The sequence below is a fragment of the Dryobates pubescens genome, chromosome 4 (genome assembly GCF_014839835.1).
Source record: "Dryobates pubescens isolate bDryPub1 chromosome 4, bDryPub1.pri, whole genome shotgun sequence".
NCBI classification, from domain to species: Eukaryota; Metazoa; Chordata; class Aves; order Piciformes; family Picidae; genus Dryobates; species Dryobates pubescens.
Window position 1 is genome coordinate 9,850,910 of NC_071615.1, and position 12,439 is coordinate 9,863,348.

The 12,439-nt window shown below is 54.4% G+C and overlaps 1 protein-coding gene across 1 annotated transcript in view; it reads left to right on the forward strand.

Annotated features, from left to right (window-relative positions):
• Window positions 1–456: 456 nt before the first annotated feature.
• Window positions 457–12,439, forward strand: part of HS3ST4 (heparan sulfate-glucosamine 3-sulfotransferase 4) — a 60,205-nt gene continuing 48,222 nt past the window's right edge. Inside the window, exon 1 of the mRNA XM_054180468.1 lies at window positions 457–1,305. Coding sequence (XP_054036443.1) covers window positions 671–1,305 — 635 coding nt within the window. The 5' untranslated portion in view covers window positions 457–670. The remainder of the gene's footprint in view (window positions 1,306–12,439) is intronic.

The window sequence follows — 12,439 nt, forward strand, 5'->3', positions numbered from 1 at the left end:
TATGGTCTAGGGGCAGAGGGAAGCAGACCATCCCTGGCACGGTGGTTTCTGCTGAGGATGAGGAGCAGGGTCTGCAGAGGGTGGCTGGTACGGCTTCTGCCCGGGTGGGTCTGGGCTGGGGGCTGCTGGGGACTGTCCCTGGCACACCGGGACCTATCCGGGACGGAGGTGCCCCGCCGGGGCTCTGCGCTTTCCCGGGTCTGATTGGTTTTTCTTCTCGGCAATACCCTCGATGTTGCCCCGTTCCTTCAGCGCTGCCCCTGGCCTGACCCCGGTGATGTCCTGCTTCACCCGGTGCTGCCCCGCTTCGCCCGGCGCGGCTCCCCGCGGCCCGGCGGTACCGGCGCGGCTCCCCCCGGTCCGGCGCGTTCTCGGCAGCGGGGGCGGTCCAGGCCCTCCCCGCGCCGGGAGCGCGCTCCCGCCTCCCACCCTCCACAAAGTTTAGCAGCAGGAACTCAGGGCGGCAACAGCGCGGGGCCGGTGGCACCGGGGCGGCAGCGCTAAGCCCCGGTGCCCGGCGGGGGGGCCGGCGGCGACCGTGCCATGCGGGGCTCCCCCCCCCCGGCGGCGGCGGGGCGGGAGGGCAGCGGCGGCCCATGCGGCTGGGGTGGCCGGGCGGCGGTTGACACCATGTGCGCCCGGTGCCCGGGGCGAGGAGCGGGCAGCAGCCATGTCCCCCCCCGCAGCCCCGCCGGGGGTGCCGGGCGGGCGCGGCTCTAAGGGGCCCCCGGCGCGAAAGCTGCTCTGTATGTGCAGCCTCTCTCTCTGCCTCACCTACCTGTGCTATAGCCTCATGGGGGGCACTGGCCCCGCCGCGCTGCGCTCTCCCGCCGCGCTGCCCGGCACGGCGGCCCCGCGCCCCCCGGGGGTCCTCCCTGGCACGGCGGCCCCGCGCCCCGCCGCCAGCGCCAGCCCCAGCCCCGCCGCCCCGGCCCCCTCCGCGGCACCGACTCGGGCCTCCAACGGCAGCCGGGAAGGGGCGACAGGCTCCTGGCCGCAGTCGCCGCTGGCTCCCGGGGAGGTGATCACGGCGCAGAGCGGAGCCTTCGAGAGGGACCCGCAGGAGTCGAGCACCACAGACGAGGAGCTGAGCCGGGCCGGCAGCCCCGGCAGCCGCGGTGTCGGCGGCAGCACGACGCCGGACTACGGGGAGAAGCGGCTGCCGCAAGCCCTCATCATCGGGGTGAAGAAGGGGGGGACGCGGGCGCTGCTAGAGGCAATCCGGGCGCACCCCGACGTGCGTGCTGTGGGCACCGAGCCCCACTTCTTCGACAGGAACTACGAGAAGGGGCTGGAGTGGTACAGGTGAGGAGGGGGATGTGGGTCCGTCCAAGCCGGGATGGGGGGGGGTCCCGGCAATCGGGGAGTCCCAGGAGACGGTCGGGAAGGGTCTCCGGTGTCCCCCGGACGGCAGCGAGATGGTGGCACAGGGACACCAGCAGTGGCAGGGCAGTGGGACCGGAACCCCAGGCGGTGTCACCGGAGGCGTCGGACGATGGCGGGTCCCGGGACCGCTGCGGGGGTCACTGGGGCTGCGGCAGGTGCAGAGCCCGGTGGCCGGGGCCGCTGTCGAGGCAGGCCGGGGGTCGGATAGGTGCCTCGCCTGGCAGCCGCGGCGACGTGAAATGCGGCTGTGTGATGGGAAGGTAGAGAATGTGTGGAAAAGGCCCTTTTCGGTACCTCCCGTGCACAGAGTTCACGGGCAGACCGTGCAGCTGAGCTGCACTCGGCGTAAATAGGTCAGTAATTAATAATTACTGAAATAAACAAGGCTGGAAGCTGCTCCAGGTGATGCTGGGGGCTTAGAAGTGAAGAGCGGTGCCGGCTCCTCAGTGAGCTGCAGGCTTCACTTCACTGCTCAGATTTGCTCTTTATTCAACAAGTCCCATATCAGAAAGTTCTTCCCCTTGATGGGATCCAATTCTGCTCGCGAGGAAGACTCCACATGTTGTTGTGTGACACAGCTAAGGAAACCTCGTATTAGGAGTCCTAATTATTAGAAGATGCTGGGCGGCGGTAATGAAGTGTTAAATGCCTTGGCTGGTTGAGTAAATCAATGGCTTGTGATGGCTCGGGGGGTTCTCTTTAAAAATCTCAAATTAAAGCTACTGCAGCACTTCAGTGGAGCTTGCAGGTCACTGGTGGTGCTGAAATTTACTCTTAAAAGCAACCCATGCTAGTGTTGTTTTAAGAAACAGTCTCTGGCTGAGCTGGGAAGTTGTGTCTTTGTGTTGCACTGACTATGGGAAGTGTTGAGCATGTTGAACATGAAGGGAGAATAAACAGAGGCAGTGAGTTAGTTACTGCTGGGGTCACTCATTAAAGTCGATGGCATTTGAATGCAAGGAGGTTCAGGCAATTTGCTGTAGCAGTTGTGGATGCAAAGCCTTAGGAACACTTGTGTGGTGAAGCATCCTCTTGGCTGTGTTAAAATGCTGAGGGGTTTTCTTGAGGGGCTTTAGTAGAGTGGAGATCAGCACAGGGAGAGCACATTTGTCTCTGAGTGTTCCCCATGAGCTGTACCAGCATGGGGAAGCAGTGAAGGATCAGCTACGGTTGTGATGCTTCTATACCTAATTTCAGACATGGTGTCTTGAATTTTGCTGTTGGAAAAGCTTGCCTTGAAAAACAAGTTTAGAAACTTGCTGGGAGAGCATATGAAGGGTTTGGTTTTATTCAAAATAGGCAGAAGATGAAGTGCTGGATGTGGCAGGCAACTGCTTTTGCCTCTCTAGACTCATGCTTACAAGGAAAGGGCTGGTGAGCCTCTAGTAGCTCCACCAGGAGTAAAGGCTCCACAGGTTTGTGCTTGTAGAATGCACATCGACATTTTTCATCCATGCAGTAGCTCTGTGGTTTGTTTAGCTCATTGCTGGTGCTCTGCTGTGCTGGTAGAGAGGAGGGGGAAGGCAGGGTCAGAGCTGGCTGGGGGATGTATGCTCTGGCCATGGGTTAAGTAACTGGCGCTGGTGCTACCTGCCACTGAGGATGTGCCCTGGTGGTTTAACCTCCAGCCATCTCCACACTGGCCCAGCCCAGCAGTGTTCTTCTTTCCTTGCTAAAGTTTTCCAGTAGTGCTGGGACAGGACGCAGGTCACATAGTGCTGGTGACCAGTGCCTTGGTGGGGCAATGGGTTTCCCCTGGTGCTGTGCTGGTGTCACAGACCAGGAGGCTGGTGTGCTTGGTGCCATGTAAACAATGAGCTAAAGCAGTGGGGGAAGCTGCCTTCCCCACTGGCAGCTATTTCTTCTGACCTTCTCCGAGATCCCCTGATTGAGTGCACCGAGGGCTGGCTGCCTGCAGCTGAGTCCTGGGCAGAGTAATTGGAGATTTTTCCTCTCTGCAGAAATGTCAATTTTCTGTAAGCAAAGCAGCAGCTACTGAAGTGTTTACACCAGCAGCTCCTAACAGGGACTTCTACCACTTGTTTATATTTTGCATATAACGCTGCTTTATTTATGCATTCTCTACTGTTAGCTTTTACTACTGCCAAGTTTGTTCTTATGAAGTGAAATGAGGAAGGAGCAGCCCCTTGGGATTCCTGGCTTTGTCTTTCAGCACAGAACATCTTCCAGTCTGGCAGAGCTACAGGGAAGAAGAGCGGTTCCCCCACCTTAGTTTCTCACCTGTAAGACAGCAGCTAAACGGTACCAGTTTTTGAGTGTGTTCCACACTGGGTTTCTCGCATCATTGCTGCCTTGAGGTTAGTCAATCGTAGACACTCTGTCCAGGATCTGTACAAGGACAGTGGTTATGAGCACGTAGGTGCAAGTAGAGCTTTCTGCCTGGTGGCTGGGGTGTGTGGCAGCCCATCACTCCAGCTCTGTGGTCCAGGCTGTGTTCTTGGTGACCCTGAGGGATGGGCTGTTTTGTGGTCCCTTCAGCTCAGCAGACAAAGTCTATGGAGAAACCGGAGTTCTTCCCACACAGGCTTGTTTCAGTGCTGTGCTGCCAGAGCTGTTTGTGTGTCTGTGATTTGTTAGTCCATACATCCCAATTCAGGCTGTCAGAAGGACAGGTATAGGGGCACAGCTTCACTTACGCTGTGCCTCACACCGCCTGTGTGTCAACTGTTGTGGATGCATCTCCTAGCTTGCTTTCTTCTGCCCCTTAATGCAGAGTATGAGCTGACCACTGTTACATGGTCTTAAAGCCTTTGGGAAGTGGCTATGAGCCTTTCCTTTTGTCAACACTCCTCTCTGATACATGTTCCTGGTGGGTCTTCATCTCTCCAAGTCCAGGACACTGGTACCTGCCAGTAAGTGGTCTCTTTGGGGATGAACTTTGCTTGACTTCACCCCTTACAGTATGTCAGGACTTGGTCCCACTGTGGATGATGGTTGTGGTAAGGAGCAGGGATCTGCCTTGCTTTTGGAAGTGGCTGGTGGCTCCACCTGCTCATCCTTTCTGAGCCACAGGATGCTCTGTCCTGCCCCTTAGGAACTGCAGCTGGTGTTTGGGCAGTGCCCAAGTGTCCTTCTGCTCCCTCACAGATATGGGGCAGTTCTTGCTGCCTGCTCAGCCCAGCCGTGGGGTTAGCCTCATGCACAGCCCCTCTGGCCAGGCTGGGCTGGAAGTGCTTGCATGGGTGATGTGCCCCCTGAAGCACAGTGCTCATGCCTCAGTGGGCATGGCCCATGCCGTGAGCTCTGCCCCGAGCTACCCTGCAGCTGGAGGTGAACTGTGAGAGCCTTTCTGAGCATGCAGCAATGACAGCAGAATGATGGGGAGACTTTAGAGGCCTCTGAGCATGGAAGAAGTTTAGCTGATGTCTACAAATGTGTGTTGTCAGCACAAACAGAAGGGATGCTGGGGATGTGCCTGAGGTTCTTGCCTGGGCATGACACAAGAGTGCAGGAGCATGAGAGGATTTTGTGGATAATGGGAACTGCACACTGAATACAGCATCCAACACTTGACAAAATTGTCTCCTTGTGGTGCTGGAGGGTTGGGTTTGGGGTCTACTGTGACAGTCTTAGGAGAGGCCATGTGTCAATGGGCTATGCCTGGGCTCTGCAGGGAGCCCTGGCTTTTGTGTGATTTTATGTGATGGGAGGAAAAGGGAAGGCGACACTGTTGGCACTCTGCAGCCACCACACTGCCTGTCAGTGGTTCCATCAGTGGTATGGTGTAAAGTGTGTGGATGTGGACACCTCTGGGTGCTCAGACTGTTGGTGACCAGTCTGGAGGCGCCAGAGGAGAAATGCTTTTCGGGGACTGTGTGAGGAGAGTGGGGGCTCTTGGCACTGGGGTGGTTGGTGCTTTAGTTGGACTGTTCTGCTTGTGCAAATGACCAGCACAGTGGTCTTCAGTGCTTCAGCATCTTGGTGGCTCTCTGGGCTAGGTGGAAGAGCACAGTGCTTTGAGCGTGGTGCTCCCAGCTGCCTGCAGGCTCAGCACCATGGGGTGGTGCAGGTCTGTCTGGTCACTTCTAGGGTTGTCTTGATATCTCCTATATAGCAGAAAACTGGAAATTCATAACTGTTTTGAAAAGCAGTTTGCAGTTTTAACAGATGTGTGCTGTCCACAGTGCTGAGTCTCTGATAGTGGTGAACTTCGGTTGTGGAGTTTCAAGCCTCACTGATTTGAGGACTGTTCCAGGTAGTCAGGAGTGATAGGAGTCTGGATGTGCACGTTGGGTTTCTCCTTCCCTCCCTCTCAGCAGATTCCTTGCAGAGAAGCTGCAGCAGGGTCTCTGTAAGGAGACCACTCTCACTCTGCCTGTGGCTGTGTCACCTCCTGCCCTTGTGCAGGGCACAGCTTTGTGTGTGACACAGCGCCACTGCAGGGAGCAGCCACCACAATGAGTGTGCAGAGGGTTTGCATGTCTAATGCTGTTATTGCCTCCTGTCTGGGTTTGTTGGAGCCTTCTCCCCAACAGCCAGGCCCATGTGGTGCTCTGTCAGCTGCTGCCTTCAACAAGTAATAAATTATGCCATGCCAAGGAGCTCTTCTCCCAGCAATGACTGTGTGCTTCCAAGCCAGTGGTTCCAGGAGCAGCTGGCCATGGCTATGGAGCCAGTGCTCTTGCTCATGTCCCTGCAGACAGGACACTCATCTGACAGTTCTGCTCCTCCCAGGGGTTGCTGATGTCCCACCTGCCCTCCTGTGCTGCTCTGGGGCTGGTGGGGCTGTTCCTCTGTGTCCTCTTCTGGGGTGGTGTAGCCATCCCTGTGTGTACCAGGCTCATACCACCTCCAAGCACCCAGTTCTTCTCATGATAGCAGCTGGCCAAGATGGTGCCAGCTGTGTCTGAGGAGATGTGATGAGTCCCCCTCCCCCCAGCATCCCTCAGCATCGGTTGGGCAGTGGTGGCTTAGGGCTGTTTCAGCTGGTCCCACATGGTGCAGCCCTTGCTGGGAGATGTAATTGTGTTGCTGGGTAGTGCTGGTGGCTCTCCCATCAGCTCAGCATAGTCGGAAATCAAACAGCTGTCATCGACGCCATGAGCCTGTGCTGATGGGCACCACAGGGCTCCTGCGGGGGACAGATGGATTGGGTCTGCTGCTAACGACCAGCACCGCTGCAGCAGCCTGCTGACAGCTGGATTGCTCTGCAAAAGGCCTTCCCAGCGTTCTGTGCCCTCTGCACTTCTGGGAACTTGGGGAAAAGGTATTGATTTTCTTTCTGGGACCTGCTGTGAGCTGGCTTTTGCTGAAATGTAGTGACTCAGCTGCCTCCCTGCTCTGTGGATCCAGTGTGTTGGGATGAATCTGGCTTGGAGACTGCACTAGTGTTTGTGTAACGTGGTGCTTTCAGTACCTTGACCCCTTCGCCTTTCCTAAACGTCTGAGACATGCATTGTGTTTCCTAGCCCAAGTCTCCCACACAGAGTGAGCCCACACCTGCACCACTGACCTCCCTCTGGTGCCTGAGTCAGGCTCTCACTGAAGCTGGTGGAGGCTCTGGGCTGAGCTGGATTATAAGGTGGAGGCTATGAGCAGGGGCCAGGCTCACTGTTGGTTAATGCTTGTATTTTGCCCATCTGGGTGCTGGAGAGAGCTCACTCTAGCATCAGGCATCAATTTTCTCCTTCACCTAGAGCTGCCAGAGTGAGTGCACTGTGTGACAGTGCTGGGGGTCTCCTGCCCTGTGTGCATCAGGGTCTTCTCCCAGCCTTCCCCTAGGTTTCAGCTACAGGGATAGGATGCAGGAATGACTCGAGCCTTTTTGCAGTGTGTCATCACCTGATGATGGTTATCCACAGGCTACTCAGCTGTAGCCATGGGAATGGCAGCAGCTTTCAACACCCGCAGCCCCTCCATGCTGTGCCTGCTCTTCTTGCAAAGAGGCTGAGAGCAGTGCCAGGACAAGGCGCTGTCAGGGAGGGCTCCAGATGCCTGCTCCCGCAGTGCTGGCTGCCACTGAGTAAGGTTGTGTGTTTGCAGGGCACGTGGTGCAGAGAGAGACATGGGAGGGAAGATGGCACAGCCAAGAGCTGTAGATCCTGGGCACCTGTCCTGCTCAGCCCTGGCAGAGACATGGCTGGCACCACTCCCTCAGGCCACCATGTGCCACACCCAGCAGGGTTCTGTCCTACTCTCCCTGGTCTGTGCCCAGCTGCTGTGAGCAGGAGCAGCCCAGCACCTTGGGCAGGAGTGCCTGGGAGGGCTGTGAATCCAGGGCTCAGAAACCAGCCAAGTACAGCAGAGATGCCTCTTCCCTCAGCTTGAGTACCTGCTCTAGCAGGAGGTGTCACTGCCCACGGCAGGGGGTTGGAACTAGATGATCTTTAAGGTCCTTTCCAACCCGGACCCGTTTGTGATTCTAGGAACTTGTGGAGCATCCCTTGGAGCACTTGGGGAACCATCATATGTCACCAGGCCTGAAATAACCTGACCAAAGAACTCTACTTTCAAGAGCAATCTCTGTTTCTGCTCAATAATCCACTAAGTAAAGGCTGCAGAGCTTTGCTGCTAATGGTTTAAGTGTTCGGGGTAGTGTCAAAGTTTGTGAGCTCTGCTCTGCCTGTGGTTGCAGCATCGTACAAGCTGGTGGATGCTGCAGAAACCCCCAAAACAGGCCTGGGGAAAAGCAGCCTCCCTGGAGAAGAGAAAGGTGAAGGGTTGGTTGGTTGTGTTCAAGGTTTAAATGATGAGCCTGACCCCCGCTCAGCTTCTGATTTGGCGAGGCTTGCTCCGCTCTCTTCCAAGCCCAGCCTAGCAAAGGGGGAACAACAGGTTCTCAAAGAAAGTTATGGACAAAGGCTTTTGGTTTTCAAAGTGAAAATTCCAGCACAAATTGGTGACACCTTGTATCGAGAGAGGTCGGAGTCTTTGCTTTTTGTGGATTTCTCTTACCTCTTGTTGTCATGGGGACTTCCTTCCCAGAGTCATTATATCATGCACTTCAGCAGAAATTTTATTGCTTTGGGGGCTGGAGAGGCTCATGTGGGACATTTCTCACTGCTTGTGGTGCAATACACAGAGGTAATTTCTTTCAAATGATTTTTGCTTGAAGTGGTTTCAATGAATTGAGAAGGGTAGGGGTGTGAATGAATGGCTGGAACGCTCGTACAGAGCTGAGGTGAGGAACATGCACGATCAAACTTTCCAGAGCATTAAGTGTGGATATTATAATTTCACCGTGGTATGTATGTAGGCAGCGGTCCAGTTTATCCTTCCTATTCACATTTTTTAAAGTATTATTTAGGATTTGAAGTGGTTTAAATTGGTTTCTTCTCCAATTTTAAAAAGTTGAAAAGAAACCCCTAAATTCCAATCACCGTGAGAAATTCCTGCTTAGATCAAAGGAGTGAGGGTCAGCTCCAGCAAAGCTGCTGGAGACAGGGAGGCAAAGTGGCTGGGACAGGTTCCATCCCCATGCTCCATGCTGGAGCAGCTTAGTGTCCCTGGGACCATGAAGCCACCATGTGCTGGAGCTGCTGCTTGGACCTTGCTGTACATAATGGCTTGTGGGTATCTCTTCCACTTTTCTGGAGGGGCATGTGTGGCTGGGCTCCTGTCCCTTGTGATCTCAGGTGACCATCCCCAGAGCACCACGTGAATGGGTATCTCCTTCCCGTGCAGTCCCCCGCCTTGCAGTCTGTTTGTTTATTTAGGTAGCTGCTGTTTCCAGTCTAAGGAGAGTGTTTAACAGCCAACTGTTAGAATGCTGTCGAAGGGATTCATATTTATTGGAGGGGAAAAAAAAAAGAAGGGGGAAAAAAAAAAAAGAGGGAAAAACCCCCAACAAACCACAACCTCAAACCCCCTCCAACCTGTTTTGTCAAATCTCCCATTTCCATCCCCTGAGTCAACACACCAATTTAGTAAACGTTGCAAGCCACACTATTTTCCCTCTTGTCATATTATACATCCAGGCATCAAGGATGGATCATAAACTTGCTCTTTATGGCTTTAACATTTCAATTGCTAGTCACATTTTATGTAAATGAAGGTATTTACCTTGACAAGCTCTCCTGTGAAGTACGGTACTTCTTTAAAGAATTTATTCGGCAATATAAACAGGCCAAATGCTGAGGGTGGATGCAAAATTCACCACTGGTTTTTACCACTAAGGAATGCAGGATCCTCTTAAAATGCAGCCCTCCAACCTAGTCAGTGCCTGGGGAAACTGAGGCAGGGGGATGGCGGGGGGAGAAGAGGCAATAGCAGCGGGACATCAGTGATCGCCGCAGACCTACCACACGGAGCTGGCTTAAGATAAAAATAACGCCAGCTGCCAGGCTTTGTTTTGTGTTATGGAGATTGCTGTAACTGAAGCCAAAATCTGATTTCCATTCCCTCCAGAGCCAGGCTGCAATGGACCTGGCTCCTGCCTTTATTAGTGGGTAATCACGTTGGGTCGGAGCGGAACAGCGATGCTCTGGTAAGCCCAGATTCACAGCTCTGCTTTGTTTTGGAGCATATCGCCTTTCATCTTGCATGGAGATGGGCACAGTAATAGAATATACTTTCTATTAGCCCTCATCCACATCTGCAAATAACTTTATTTCAGCCTCAGCTCTGCCCTTTCTCTATTTGTTCGTGATGGACATTCATATAATTAAGCCAAGCAGCCAGCATGCTGGTGGAAAGCCAACGTCAGCTCAGCGCCGTGTTAGACCTGTGCTGGATTCAGCAGCTGACAGCAGGAGCTGCCATTGCCCAGCCAAGGAGGAGGCAAAGCACCCACTCTGGGTGATGCTACTCAGCACCAGGCTCCAGCTCCAGAGGCTGTGGGACTACCCTGAGGGCTCAGCTGCTGTCCCCTGCTTAGGATCCACCTCTGAGCCTCCTCCAGCTCACCACGGCTCTAAGGGGCTGTGCCACTGGGGTGCCTTGCTAATTGCTCAGCTCCAGCCCTGCTTACTTGAAAACCTTTTAGGGTCCAAAGTGCTGACTTATGGAATGCTGGTGGCAGACCATGGATCCTGAAATCCTTGCTGCTGGAGGTCTTTAATTGGCCTTCGGTTCATCCCCATCAGACCTGTCCCCCGGGGAGCAGCGGCACTGATCCCACTGCTGCTTGCCTACACCATCAACACTCGCACCTCCCAGCTGGTTTGGGGTGATTTAGTTGAGCTGTGTTCATTACAAACCATCCTCTGCCCTGCTGCTCCAAGGGGCTGGTAGCTGCAGAACCAGCCAATCCCGGGTGTAGTGGTGAGAGTTCCAACACTGTCCCTTTCTTAAAGGCACAGCTTAAAATGGTCACACCAGGGCATAGAGGTACCCCAGAAGGGGCTCTGCCTCCCCTGCCTGAGTTGTCAAGAACACAGAGGAAAGCTAACTGCTGTCATCAACATCTGGGTGTGAACCTGAGAGGCTGAGGAGTCATGGGAATGCTTTAACAGGTGTGGAGGGAGGTGTGAATGTGGTGGCTGATACTGGGTGGTGGCTAATGCTCCTGCTATGGGCAGGGGAGAATGAATGATGTCAGGCCCTGGCAGCAGATGGGAGGCCTTGGCAGTGTTCTGCTCACCAATCTTAATTCGTGGCTGACCAAGGTAGATTGAATGTCTGAGCAAAGCAGAGCCAGCAAGCTGTGATTGTGTGCGCTGGTGTCCTCCGTCCTGGGGAACTGAATTCTCACAGGGTGAGCGCTTGTCGGTGCCCAGCATGCCAAGGGGAGCCCTGGGAGTCCCCAGCCAGCGGCATGGGCAGTGCCCATCTGCCTCCTCCTCAATTAAGGGCAGAGCCACTTTTTGGGAAGCTCTTCATCTGCTGCAGCCGGTCAGTGCCAGGTGAAGCAGTGTGGGAGGAGAGGGCAGGCAGCGCCGCTGGGTCTGCTGCACAGGAGCAGCAAAGGTTCCTTACTCAGCTCAAAATCCTCCAGAAAGCCCCGGAAAAAAATCAAAGCACTGTGCAAAAATGCCTGAGGCAATAACTTCATTGGCAAACTAAGGCATCTCGCTGCGAATTTTGGAGACCCAGCAAATTGTGATGCAATTTCCTATGCAGAAGGGGTTCATCTCGATCTAAATATTATTCTGCATCATTACTCACTGTAGGGAAGCCGTTGCTCTCCTAGGTTAACTGATTGAACTTTGGAAATAAAGCTGCAAGGTCATTGTATGAGGCGGGAGCTTGACTTTTATTGCTCCTAAATTGCTAGTGCTAGTGTTAGATGTGAGTAAGTGTACAGAAAATAGTGAAGTTTGGTACCACTCTAGAATTAGGGAGACTAGAAGAGGCCCTTCTGCAGCCTAGGCCACCTTGAAATTGATGTCTGTTTGGTATGTAAAACGTGCAGTACAAATAGCCTGACAATTAATGACAGAGAAAGAGCTGGGATGGATTTAAGGCTCAGGCTGCCCCTGGTTTCTGGAGGCTGTAGTGGCAGCAGGGGAATTGTGTTATTAGATCACTGCAGGCTTTCTGCTGGAGCCACTGCTGGTGAAGTTACACCAAAAGAGTTTATTATTGCCCTGTTCCCGCAGAATTTTCTGCAAGGCCCTGGTCCTGGGACATGGCTGTCTCTGTGGGACACCTGTTGTATCTCCAACACCACCCTCTTAATTTGGGACCTGACAGCAGCTCCTCAGCCACTGCTGGTGGCAGGTGATGGTGGGGAGGTGCTTTCTCCTTGCCAGAGCCTTGGAGGAGCCCATTTATTAATGTATAAGTTCCAAGCTGCTTATGACAGCAGGGTGATGTGTTTAGAGCAGGGATTCCTGGCAGCCAGGGTCCCCACAGGGCACCACAGTGGATGCCAGTCTGCTGCTACCCAGGTCAAGGTCCTGCCCACAGGTAACCTGGAAAGGTGCTTACAGTGTGGTTCTGCCAGTGCCCCCTATTAACTTCTGCTAATGCTTGGAGAATGTCATAGGCAGGGGAGAGAGCCTGGAGCTCTTCACTGTTCCTAGGGGATGGGGACTGGGGATGTTGCCATGGGGAGAGACTGGGGGGCTCTGCAGAGGTGCAAGTTTCAGCCCCATGGTAGCTCTGAGGCTGGCTGCACAGCGCTAGCAGCTCAGGACAGAATTGGAGCCCT